Below are 13333 nucleotides of genomic sequence, written 5' to 3' on the forward strand. Positions count from 1 at the left end.
GACCGGTTCAATCACAGACCTTGTTTTCCCCTTTGACATTATTTATGTATTTATTCAACCAGACCAGACCAATTGAGATAAAGTTTATTTTACGATCGAGCCAAGAAGGCAGCCAAGTTACACGTCGAGTACAAGTCGATTTCATTCAAAAGAAAATGCATTTAGAGATGGTGCAAAGCGAATGTCCGTGCCTCAACAGAGGAGGTTGACACAGATGGTGTATAATACATACAGACAAAAAGGCATCAAGATATGACAACATGGTCATGCATTGCAGCAATTGTGGTGAGAACTTCTGAACCTTTTGTTTTAGACTGAGATGAGGGAGTCTAGACTGAGTCTAAACTGCACATTTAAACTCATTTATTTATTCATGCTTCTGTCCTATCCTGTTAAAAATCTCACCGCCCCTCAGATTGAACTTGCAGGTCCTCTGTAGAGGTCCCAACCCTGAGGTTTGGGACCACTGTAGCAAATCATGAAAAACAGCCTCACACCAAAATGGGGCGTCCACATACTTCTGTCCACATACGTGACATTGTGCAATCAGAGAAACGGCGTGTGAAGGTCTCAGATCCCCGCCGCCGTGCGTCTGAGCTGTGTTCTGATCTTTATTAGCTCCCTCCTCCACCTCCATTTCTTTTTTCATTTCGTTACAGCAGAGAAATGTACATTACTTTCACTTTAAATTCAACAGCCGATCTATTAAAGCGGGGATGTTTTATGAGAAAGGTGAGACCACCGAGCACCCCCCATGGGGAGTTATGCTTTCTACTATGTAGGTGTGTATACATTCTGTAGATAGAAATGAGCCCTAATCGGCCCTGCGGCTCTGCACGAGAAAGAATAAAAAAAGAGAGAGGAATACACTTAGCAACGTGGCTACTTTACATAGCTTTGAGGGAAACAGGGTCCGTGTTTAGTCAGCTTAGATGGCAGAAAGCAGGAAGAGCGTCAGAGTCTGACACTCAGCGGGGGGGCCGAGCAGCCCGGCTGACTGGTTTGTCTGACGTTTAGACTGGCTGGCTGCACTGGCATTGCTTTGATGTACAAGGCCTCTCGTCAAAAGCTGTTTGTCAATTGTGTTATCTCTTGAAAATGCACCGAAACCAACCAGCCATGCAGAAACACTGTCAAGCCTGTGTCGGCGTTACATTTTATCCTCTCAGTCAGCTCTTTGCACCCTGTGAGTACAGCACACGTATAAACATGTAGATATCAGCGCTGTTGGTTGCTTTTTTAGGCACTGCATGTATCCAGAGGATGCCTTTCCACGGTAGCTAGCAAGCTAAGCTAGCAGCAAACTACAGCAGTACTGATGCACGTTCACAAAAGTCAATTAATATCCATGAGGTCACATCCCCACTTTAATGCCACGTTCATGTCATAACAGAGGTACCGTGATTACGAGTTTCCAATTTGTAAATAGTGTTACCGTCAACATCCAGCTGGTAATTAGCTAGAAATAAATCCAACTTAAAGCCAAACAAACAAAGACGCCTCACATCAGACAAAAAAACATCAGGCAAAAAAACAGCTTTGAAGTCTCAACATTGAAGGAATAGTTCCACATTTAGGGATGCACACTTATTGGCCTTTTGCTATGACCAATACAACACTAACACCACTCCTCCTGTTTGTGTATTAAATACAAAGCTACCACCAGCTATAGCCTCTGGCCACTAGCTTAGCTTAGCACAAAGACAAGAAATATGGGGGAGCAGCTCGGCTGTGTTGTATGAATTAAACAAACAGGATGTAACGTGTTTGTTGATGAGCTTCAGATGTGCTGGCTGGCATCATAGACTGTATACACAGTCACCGGTATATTGGCCGTCGCCATCTTGTATTTATGGTCTGTTTGACTCTAAATGGACCATAAGTTACTAAATGAACATCATGCTGTATTGAAGAAGACTTGGAACTAGAGATTGAGACCATAAACTCATGTTTACAATGTTTACTGAGGTAATAAATCAAGAGAGAAGTAGAGTCATTTTCTCATAGACTTCTATACAACCAGAGGAGTCGCCCCCTGGTGGACACTAGAGAGAATGCAGCTTTAACACATGAAGCTTTGGCTTCACTTAGCATGCATGTGTTATTACCTTCACATGGAGCGAGGCTAGCTGTTTCCCCTTGTTTCAAGTCAATATGCTAAGCTAACTAGCTCCTGCCTGTAGCTTCATACTGTATTATTGAACAGACATGCGAGTGGCATTCATCTTATCATCTACCTTCGCCTGAAAGCAAAATAGTTTATTACCCAAAATGTTGGATTGTTTCATCCTTAATCTACTAGTTACAGTGAATATTATCATTGTGAATCTGATCGACAGGTTGCAGTGTGTATTATTAGTGTCATATTCTACAATGACTATGCAATGACTGTTTTATATCCATCATTTCAGAGTGAACAACAGCGACTCGACCGCACTGATTTCTCATAAAAAGGCCAATATATCAGCCAATCATAACACATCTGACACCCACTGTGTTCCTCGTCTCTCCTGACCTCCTGTCTTCTGTCTCTGCGTCTCTCACAGCTCAGCGGACTTTGATTTAAGATCTCTGCAGCGGTTTATGGTGTATATATCCCAAACGGACAGTTTAATAGGCTTTTATACTTTTACTTTTTTCTCCTCATTGTATTGTGCAACGTAAGCAGTAATCATAAATTATGATAATCATAATTTGTTGCTGCCGGCTGAAAACCTTCCGCGGTATCTCTGAAATGTCAAGTTTTCACAAAGAGCAGCAGCCTTGTTCGAAGGTTGACCACCAGCGCGTGTGAGAGGGTTTAAAGGGATTTCACAAAGGCCCGGTGAGACGTGTGCATCCTTTAAAATACAAACATTACATTTGTTATTTTTATTTTTATTATTTTACCAGGTGTTACCTCCTATAAAGTTTCCAGAGGTACCAATTATGTCAAGTTTTAAAGGAAACATATTTAAAATGATTCACAAAACATCTGGAATATTTTATTTTAATGGAATAATGCAGCCGTAAAATATAAACATTTAGTCTCGGGCGTGAATATTTCCCTCAATGTAAACATTATAACACTTCAATTAGGAGCTGAAACAAGATGATACTGAACACTGTGTACAGACGGATGCTGTCAGACAGTCACAGAGTGGATCAACATCATGTTTCCATTCTGGATGTCCAGATGTTCAGGTTAACAGGTCAGATTGACCCGTCGTGTGCATTGATGTGCTCTTGATCTCCATTGTCCTCCGCCTCAGTATTTTTTTTAATTCATCTTCACTCTCTTTGCTCCGGAAAACTGCCACCATGGCTCCGAGGCAATTTGCAGTACTTTTGAACGCGTCCTTAACAGTACCATCATGCGTCCATCAGTGCCGCGGCGAACACGGTTACATACAAGGTTCATTCCCCCACATTCCGTATGCATCGTGGGCTCAGCTCAGGCGGAAAGTAATCCCGGACAGCGAGGGCTCTGTGCCGCAGTTCAAACGGGATAAAGCGCTGACAGATTTCGGACCGGAGGACTAGTGAGCGGGGAGGACAGGAAGAAAGAGAGATTAAGAGCTCCACCATTGTTTACCTCCTCCTCTAAGGTGCAGGATACTCTGTCGTTTATAAATGTTAGTAGCTGTTATTGGTTACCTCGCAGGCTTTGGAGGGGAGAGGAACGGAAAATGAAAAAAAAATAAAAAACTTTGGGAAAGACCCAGGAGGGGGTTCGAAATAACTTTAATAATGCGTAGCAGGAGCTAAATGAGCCATTCTGCGGTACTTTAAGACGTCTTCCCCTCCGCCCATCCCCCCACCCCCCTCGCCCCCCTCACGGTCTCAGGGCCTGAATTATTAAAAGTGTTGTTTTCCCTTATTGCATTGCAGCAATGTGCCTCGTTGCTAGAAATGAGCTGCACATTCTGGAGCCTTGACTGCTTAAAGCGACCCACCTCCGTCGGCAGAGCCAGGGGAGGAGGCCGGAGAGCAGGCGGCCCGGGGGGCATCACGCACACACACACACACACACACACAAAGACGTATCTACATTCACCTATAATGTCGACATTGCTCTCCATGTTGGATTTTTGTTGCTGATATTTCCCCTCTCATAAACGCACTTTCTTCCTGCCTCATTACAGAGAACATCAAGTCTCTCCTGTAGAGGAATTAACATCTCATTATGCCTACTGTTCTGCTGATGGCCCACTGGCAGATGCACACATAAAATATAATGCAAAATAGGAAAAACTGCTTCGACTTAGGCTATGTGTAGGCCACATTCATTTTTTATGCAACTAGTTCAAACAAAAGTGAAATATTGATCCTGCTCTCCCTGATTAAATCTGTGGTGTTGAAGGATTTGGCTCCTCCCAGCATGCCCGGCGCTCAGTGCAGCATCTCTGTTATAAAGGATAGAAATAATAAACACTACACTGTCTGTGCAGAGATTCATCCCATTCAACCAACAAGTACGCATTCCAGTTTTCTTCTTTCGAAGTTTGAAATATGGAGGAGTTTGAGGTTGAATATTGGCATTTCGAATGATTCATCCAATGCTGACATATTGAACGCTGCGTTTGCCTTGAAATCTACGCGTACGAACCACGACTGTCTGCACGGAGATCAAAAAACTAAAAACAAAACAAAGAAGCTCTGACTTGCAGCCGGAAGCGAAATTGAGCCAGACTCAAGCAGGCATCACTCACTATAAAACAACCCCCCCCCCCCACCCCCGCCGCAGGTATCATACACGCCGGATGATCTGGGAATTAAATAATCTGGAAGGAATAAAAAGTAAAAGTTGTAGATAATGAAAAGTAGACCGCGAGTTGTATTCCCCCGCCCCTCCTTTCCAGTCCCACACACACACACACACACACACACACACACACACCAACGCACTCTTTAATCACACATTTAATAATTAATCAGAGGTTGGGCTCGATGCTGTTGAGTCTGCAGATGAGAGAACACCCAACTGCTGAGAGGGGCCCGAAAAAAAACAGGATTAACAACCAAATAAAAAAGATTATCAACAGTCCATCGTGAACCAATAAGTAACATGTCATCACTTTAGGTTGGATTTTATTCAATTGAAGAAACACTACCGATGCTCCACTCGTAAACATGCAGAGTTGAATCCATTTTTTATGAACAAAAATAAATATTAAATAAATAAATAAATAAAAAAACAGCTGGCTTCACATGCAGCTCTGCAGAGTTTATGAAGCTGTCTCTTCTCTGTGACATTTTCCACACGCATATATGGAAGAATTAGATTATATGCTCTGTTCGCTGCGTGTAAACACCATCAATAACACCGTAACAAACTGCTGGTGGAGGAATAGGTCAGAGACGTGTGTGTGTGTTGTTATCTAAATGTAAAGAAGAAACAAACACCCATTGCATTGATCTCAATGTGATCCAGCGCTCTGGAATTGATCGCAATAAACACAGATGATCATTTTGTTCAATTATTTATCCCCGCTGATGGATTAAATAGTCCACAATACTAGCGGTGGGAGATTAAAAGCCATGTGTTTGTGTCGTCTTTGCTCTTTATTAGTGCTGCATGCTCTCTGCTGTCCCAGTGTTGCAGCAGAGAGCAGAGTGTTTACCCAGCTGTAATTACAACATGCACAATGACCTCATTCTGCTGTGTCAGGAGCGGTAATGTATAGCGCTTGATCTTAAACTGCAAAAGAAAGAAATGGCGTGCACTTATTTTCAATATGCTGACTACATTTTCCGGCTTTTTTCTTTTTTCTTTCTGTAGACGTTTAGCCGTCGACGGCGGATCAGAATTTGATACAAGCACATGGTGCTCCTGTTCGTCTGACGCGGTCGCTCTGCCTTAAGATGCATTCAATAATGTGAAATGATATTAGCTGCAGGAGCTCATTGACTGTGCACTCGGGGTCTCGCCGTGTCTCTCTCCGTCTCTGTCTGTATCATCCTCCTCATCTGTTCCTCTCCCGCACACACACACAGACACACACACACACACACACACACACACAGACGGACACAGACGAAATGGAGGATAGAAAAAGAGGTGGTGGGGGGCTTGAACCGCGGATAGCAACAGCAGCAGAGCAATCACACCGAAGAAATGCCCCCCACGCCTGGCCCATTAATAACAGTAATACGCACGCCGCGCCCGAGCCAGCACTGCCGAAAGCGGCACTGACACTTTAATGGGCATTTTTTACTTTTGTTTTTAAATAATGCATGTGCTGCTCGTCAGCACTGCCTCGCTCCACCCCTGGTGCGCCTTTGCCGGCATTCCTTTGTGCAGAAATTACAATGGGGACCCGTGTTTTCTGTGCTGCCTGCTCCGTAAGCTGCATTCATCACATACACGGGGACGTCAGTGTGCAGTACATCACACTCTTAGGGATGTGTGTGTGTGTGTGTGTGTGTGTGTGTGTGTGTGTTTCTGTTTGCGAAGGCCCCTCATTGGCTCTGAGCTAATTAAAAGTGTCTTTGAGAGGCTGATGCGTGCGACTTCTATAGGAAGGCTGCTGCTGTACGTTTAGCAGCAGCCTTGACGGCGTGCCAGCGTTGTTGTGTCATGTTAGTCTCTTTTTTAAGCTTTGATTTGACTAAAGCCTCCAGAAAGAAGTTCAACTGGAACATCCGAGTTCTGTTCCAGTAACAATGAAAATCACCAAAAGTCGGGCCTTGAACTTTACACTTACTCAGCAGTCATGTGTTTCACGCCGTTAGTAACACATGCAGTACATGCGTTGCTGTTCATCTCATGTTTCAGAATCCTTCAATAAACACCATTTCCCAAAAGCCCCAAAAACCTTCTGAAGATCATGAGCGTGACATGCTGAGGCTGGTGAGTGGAGGGCTTTGAGGAGGAACACGATCGGGAGCAAAGCTTTAGCGTTTGAGAGCATCGGTGGAGATCATTCACATGACAGGAAGCCCACATTAATAAGGACGTACTCCGTGACTCGAACAACAGTACAGACACAATAATGGCGGCTCCATTGTGCTTTTTTTGGGTGTTCTTTCATGTTCTTCTAATTGGTGGACAAATTCCTATTTGCTGTTGATTGTTCGCGTGAAGCAGCTGTTGGTGAAAGAGTCTCATGTGTGTCTGCTGTGGCTGAGAACATGTATTTATTTTTGGTGATCACATGTTGGCCTGTTTCTGATGTATTCTGTGCTGTAAAACTTCACAGGAAATGTAATATTTTGAAATTGAACAAATAAATCATAACTTAACTTTGTTACAATCACAAAGAGTTCAAACTGTAATATCACATGATGCAGTAGGTACTTTAACTTTATCTTATGGAGAACAAACACCAAGAACACAGTTCTGCTTTGTGAAAAAGGAAAACGTCAGTGACAGGAGTTGGTGGATTAGCTTTTAGCCGCGACCTGACACCAGGATTCAGCTCAATGTGGAGATTAATAATCTCCTTTCCAACAGTCCTGACCAACACCAGCAGCAGCAGCATCAGAGTAGAACACACCACAGCAATACCACAGGAGCAGTCCCACTAAATATGAACGTGGATCAGGAGGGCGGTTTGTCACCTTGTTTGGGATCTTCACTCAACAACGTACACATCGTTTAGAAGTCAAAGCCTCGAGGTTCTATCTGTGTCAACCATTTTAAGATCCCAGCATCATTGCAGCAATGGTGTTTTCTCAAGAACACGGAAAGTTTATTTTGAAAATCTTTAACCACTGTAGAGAGTGAGAACGTGCTGCGTTTACAGGTTGCGGCTTTGACGAGTTTTTGTTCATATTTTTCACCGGTTTTAAGGGTTTGTCTCCCCGATCGTCTTCATATTGCACCTCATCTGGTTATTTAGACACACCACACCGTGTTATTAGGTCAGCCTGGCTCAACTCCATTGATCGGAGACGAGCTTCACATCTGTACATGTAAGGTCAATAAACCGCTGAGATCAATATGTATGACAATCAATGATGCGTTCTCTATTATTTCACTTCCTGCGCATCGATTCCCTTTGATTGACTTTGCCTTTTTTTATTTATATTTTTCTCAGACCTCAGTGTCTTGCAGCTTGAGTGCATGTGGTCCCCCCCCCCCCCCCTCTACCACCACCCACCCCCTCACCCCAGGCTGCTTCCTGTCCGTTTCAATGACGCCCGCCTGTGTTCTCTCTGTGTCCCCGTAGGAAACACGTTGTGTAAGTCAGGAAGCATCGCCGTCTTCGGGAACGTGGTGTACAGCGGACTGCTGAACGATCACCTCTGGCATTTGGGAGTGCCCCTCTTTACAAGACTGGTAAGAGCAGCGGGGCCCCTGTGCGCACACTTACCTCCATTTTGTCAGTTGAACCCAAACAGGCTTCAGGTGCAGAAGCTCCCCAGCGTCTCTAATGGGCTGCTTTTGATGTGTACTCTGTTGACATGTGTTGGTTGAAGTTACCCTCAGCATACGGGGTGTGACAGTCCTCTGCTGTGGATGTTAAGACGAAGGGGAACCCCTCCACATCTCGCCATCTTAATTCACATCAGACTTCAGGTCTGAGAGTCCCGTGTGAGGCAAAGCACTAAAAACACAGTCGAAGCCATATTTTGATTCGTTTCTTCAGTTGAAGCTTTCCTTTGCACTGAAAAAAAAAAGGCCGACTCAATAATTCATGAAGTTTAGCTCTATGGCAACGACTTAAAATAATGATATGGTTGTAATTAAGAGCTGGATCGGTTGAAGCTTGCGTTGAGGATTAATGACAGCAGCCTGACCCTGATTGTTTGTTTTCCTCTGACGCTCACTGGGCTGGATGTGAGCCGCCACACAGAAGAGTCTTGTGAACGGCGTAAACCACGAGCATCACGCAGCAATATTCCGTAAAGGAAAAAATAATTCAGCACTTTTTCTCCCTGTTAATTACCTTCTTTGTAAGCGGGTCGCAAGTTTTCATCAATGTTTGTTATTGATTCAATCTGTCGTTGCGGCTCTCATTTATGAGTCGAGAGTTACCGCTGATTGGTGCACAAGGGTTGCATATAATTGGGTTACATTAAATAGATAATTCAGCTGATCTCATAAATGTCTAATGTGAAGGCTTGTTTGATTATCAATTAATGTCAAACGGAGATGCAAGAGGCTGTTAGGATTCCGTTTGGGTTCGCTTGGGTTGCATGTGGCAAAGCTACTGAATCTCTGTCTCCACAGCTACAGCTAGAAATACAGTATATTTATGTATATTAGTGTATATCAATTTAAAGTCAGACTCCAGCATGCATGCACTGACTCACACAGTGAACACTGTAGTATGTGAAAGATGAAACAAATGATAAAGACGTGAAACGCAACAGCTGACAGAGATTTGTCTTTCAATTAAAGAGAAATTGTTGCAGTTTTTATTTTATTTTGTATTAGTCATGAAGAGTATGAAGACGAATCAGTCCACTGATTTCAGTTTGTCCTTTTTACTTGACGTGTTTCGTCTGTTGCATTGTGGGAAATGTAGGAGGCAGTGTTTTTGGAGCTGGAGCAGGTCGAGACATCTTGGTCTCTGCTGCTTTGATATGAAGCGCGCTCTTTTTATCCGTCTCTTGCCAGTCACACAATTTTATTGCGGGTGCGCCTTTAACCTTTTTTTTACACGCAGGGTGCAGTTTGCGTCAAAATTGCACCTTTTCGTCTCAGAGTCATAAATATGTCGAACTCGGAACACACAGAAGTCGTATTTTAACCGCTAGAATCAGTATAACCATCTGTAACATATCCCTGACACGCACCACAGATGGACATTTTTAAATATCAACAAAACAACATGAACAAATCTTATGATGAAGGCACTCCTCATGACTTTAGACTGCCTCATAATCCTCATGTCATCTTCTATGTTCTGTATCAAAGGTAATCCAGATGACTAATAAATATGACACAGAGAGCAACAGGGACAATTTGATTTGACAAAAATAAATAAATGAATGAATTTATCATAGACATGGACACACAAACATAAAGAGAATTATAAAAAGAATTACCATGAAGCACCAACCAGGTGTGATGCATACAATGTAAACATGACGCAGGATGAAAGCACTTAAACTGGTCCTAATATGTCCACTGCACCATGTCAACACATGTAAATGTGAACATGTGCATGAACAAACGGACCACACACACACACACACACACACACACACGTTGCTCATGCTGTGAAGACCGCTGTCACCGCGTTAACGTCCTCTGTGTCTCTTCATTGGACCGCTGAGAAACCGACCGAGCTCACAGGGCTGCAGCGGCGCCCGTCCAAGAAAAAGGTGTCGACTTCCCACCGCGGCGGAAAAAGGCGTGGCCCCGTGTTGCGCTCGGCGTGCCTGCTGCCGAACACACCGGGTCCGCCCAGGCAGTGGTATCAGCGTGACACTCGGCGAGCCTTCACATCCCCAACACACAGGCCCCTAATTACTGCACAGCCCTGGGCCAGTTACTGCCTGCTCAGTGCCAAGGTGTAAACACTGCATTATTAACACCACATACAGTCTGTGCACACGGCTACGTTTAATATACTCCACGTATGTCTACACGGAGGCATTACTGTAGTGGGATTCTTCACGTGGAGCCATACAATAGATTTATTGTTTCCCAGACAGTGAGCTTCAAAATCACCAGATGGGCGATTTGCTGCGTGTAGCGTAATGTATGCTTACAAATGATGTTTAATGATGTCTTCCAGGGATAGGAAACAAAACATTACCGTTTTCGAGGCTAAATATACAGGCTCTGGTGTATGTCAGGATGCTGGAGGTAGAGACGCATCTAAACCCTGTATTCTTCTTGTGATTTCATACATATTTATTGGCTGTCAGATTGTCTGGATTCCTCCTTCGTCATTGTAAACCACACGAGATATAATACATTTTATTTCACAAAATGAACGTAAAAATAATGTGCAGTTGAGGTTTAAAACCCATCCAAATGAATTCCATACCTGCTGACCCTGCTTATCCTGTGCAGGGTTACAGGGCAGGGGGGTTGGAGCCGATCCCAGCATGCATTGGGTTAGAAGTAAGGTACTCCCCAGACAAGTTGCCAGTCTAACACAGGTGGTAACCTCCGGTTCTGACAAGTGAAGCCAAAGCTTCCTGTGTTAAAGCTGCATTCTCTCTACTGACCACCAGGGGGCGACTCCTCTGGTTGTATAGAAGTCTATGAGAAGATGACTCTACTTCTCTCTTGATTTGTAGTTCTTCAAAATAACTTTCTACAATTGTTATTATTGTATTGGAATTGTGTCATTGGGCCATTAGGGTCACTGTATGTAGGCATATATATATATATATATATATATATATATATATATATATATATATATATATATATATAGCGAGCCAGGGGAGTGGGCTTATATTCATTAAAAAAAATATTATCTGAGATTATAAAATCATGAGTTTGCGAGCAAAAAAAAAAGAAATTCTGTAACATTAAACGAGAAAAAAAAAACGTCCTCATCACACTGCCGTCGGTCACTGCAGCAGCGGCTAGTAGAACGTCCTGTCGCTACAGGAATAAAAGTAAATAAAAAATGGAATGTGTAAAACCTCATCACCTCAAAAAAACTCTTAAAGTGCTTCAATCTGCTTGAGAAGAGCCGGAGAGGTGAAGCTTACAGAGCCTTTACATCCTCTGCTTGTTTCATTACATAGCGGTGTCACTGACGTGCTGTATTTAGTGTAGAAATGTCAATACCTACCTGTGGAGCTGATGAGGGCAGATAAAACGAGCGTAGCTGAGGATCCTTGTCGGCAAGTAGTAAAACAGGTCACTCCATAAAGCTGAAGTGTGTGATTAGAGAGAAGAGTAACCTTGCGATGCTCAGGAGGGAGCGGCACCGGCTCCCTGTCTTCAGCCGACCGGGCCGGGGTCTCACACCGGCTGAGACCCGGCAGCCCCGGGTTTTGATGAATGAGGACGAGAGGTCGAGCTTTATCCCACATCTCCACGTGGGATTACGACGGGGTCGAGAGTGAGAGCTTGTCTCCCCTAATGATGTAAAATATTAAGACAACAGATCTGGAGACAGACGGACGGACAGACAGATGTTTTGGGGCAGAACAACGCTCCGTGTGAGGCCTTCACTTCCTCCTCTCTTTTGAAAGCTCTGTGTTCATAATGGATGGCGGAGTCTCCCGGGAGTGTCTAGACTATGGTGGGAAATCTAAATGGTCGGGGGGAAAAGCCTCTCTCTCTCTCTCGCATCCTCGGTAAGAGGCGTGGAGTTGAGCATGGGAGAGATGCGGCTCGGGGAGGGAGACGGGAAGCTGGAGGGGTGGGGGGGGGGACAGGTCTGCACCCGGAGCGACGACGTCTTCACCCGAATTCCATTTTCCACCTGTAATTGAAGGAGATTTCTAGAAAGGAGAAGTGGGGATTATATGATGCTAAAACGCCCTCCGACTCTTATTTCCTACCTTTTCCCCCTTAATCCCTCCAACCTCAAGTGCCCTTAGCTTCAGACCATGATGCTCTCAGTCTACATCTACTCCACCCCTGCCTGTCTGCTGCCCCCTTCCCCTCCGGTCTCCACCCGTCTCCCTTTTCCTCCCTCTCCTCCCCCTCAGTTATTTATGAGCGGGACTTGAAATAGACTTCACTATTTGATAAAAGCGCGATCCTTAATCCGAGTTGCCTGAGAAGTGCATTTCATTTTTATTTCCCATCAGAGATTGATGCAGGAGTGGGGCGGTTACCCACTCTGTGATTGCGAATGTAAATCCATTGGGTTCCCGTGGACATGCAGAAAGATATGGAGGGCTTGTATGTGCATGGTAATGTCACCAATAAGAGATTGTTTGTTTGTGTGTGTGTGTGTGTGTGTGTGTGTGTGTGTGTGTGTGTGTGTGTGTGCAGAGTAATGGAAAGGCTGGATTGTGATGTGACAGAGAGGGAAGGAACGAGCAGCGGTCTGAGAATTATATGAAGTGTGTCTTGATTTATCAGAAAGCGCAGCTCGCTCCTGAAATAAACCATTCTTCTGAAACGTCACAATATTTGCTAAATCACTAATTGTGATTCTTCTGACTGCCGTCTCGTATCCTCGCCGTTCGCCTCCCCCCGAAGGAGGTGGAGAGAAAAATAAAATGGGTGATAAATTCAAGATGACAGTTACGCCATACGAACGAGGCCCCTCGTGTATAAATCCGCTCAAAGCCAGCTGCAAATTTAACTCAGCCTCCTTATGTGGCAATTACCGATGGGTAACATAACCTGAATATATCTGCTCCGTTCATTACGCCAATGTTCTCCATAGCTCGCAAATGTTCTTCAGCATCCTACAGCGAATTAGCTCGTCCCCCAGGACCCTCTTTTATTGGATGATCCAGCGCCGGAGGATGC

The 13333-nt window shown here is 44.3% G+C and overlaps 1 protein-coding gene across 1 annotated transcript in view; it reads left to right on the forward strand.

Moving 5' to 3' along the window:
- LOC142945189 (RNA binding protein fox-1 homolog 3-like) overlaps positions 1–13333 on the forward strand; it is a 190071-nt gene that overhangs the window by 58396 nt on the left and 118342 nt on the right. Inside the window, exon 2 of the mRNA XM_076086611.1 lies at positions 8154–8263. Within this exon, the coding sequence (XP_075942726.1) occupies positions 8154–8263 (110 nt within the window). The remainder of the gene's footprint in view (positions 1–8153; positions 8264–13333) is intronic.

The sequence above is a fragment of the Anarhichas minor genome, unplaced genomic scaffold (assembly GCF_050575085.1).
Source record: "Anarhichas minor isolate MPS153535 unplaced genomic scaffold, ASM5057508v1 ptg000007l, whole genome shotgun sequence".
NCBI lineage: Eukaryota > Metazoa > Chordata > Actinopteri > Perciformes > Anarhichadidae > Anarhichas > Anarhichas minor.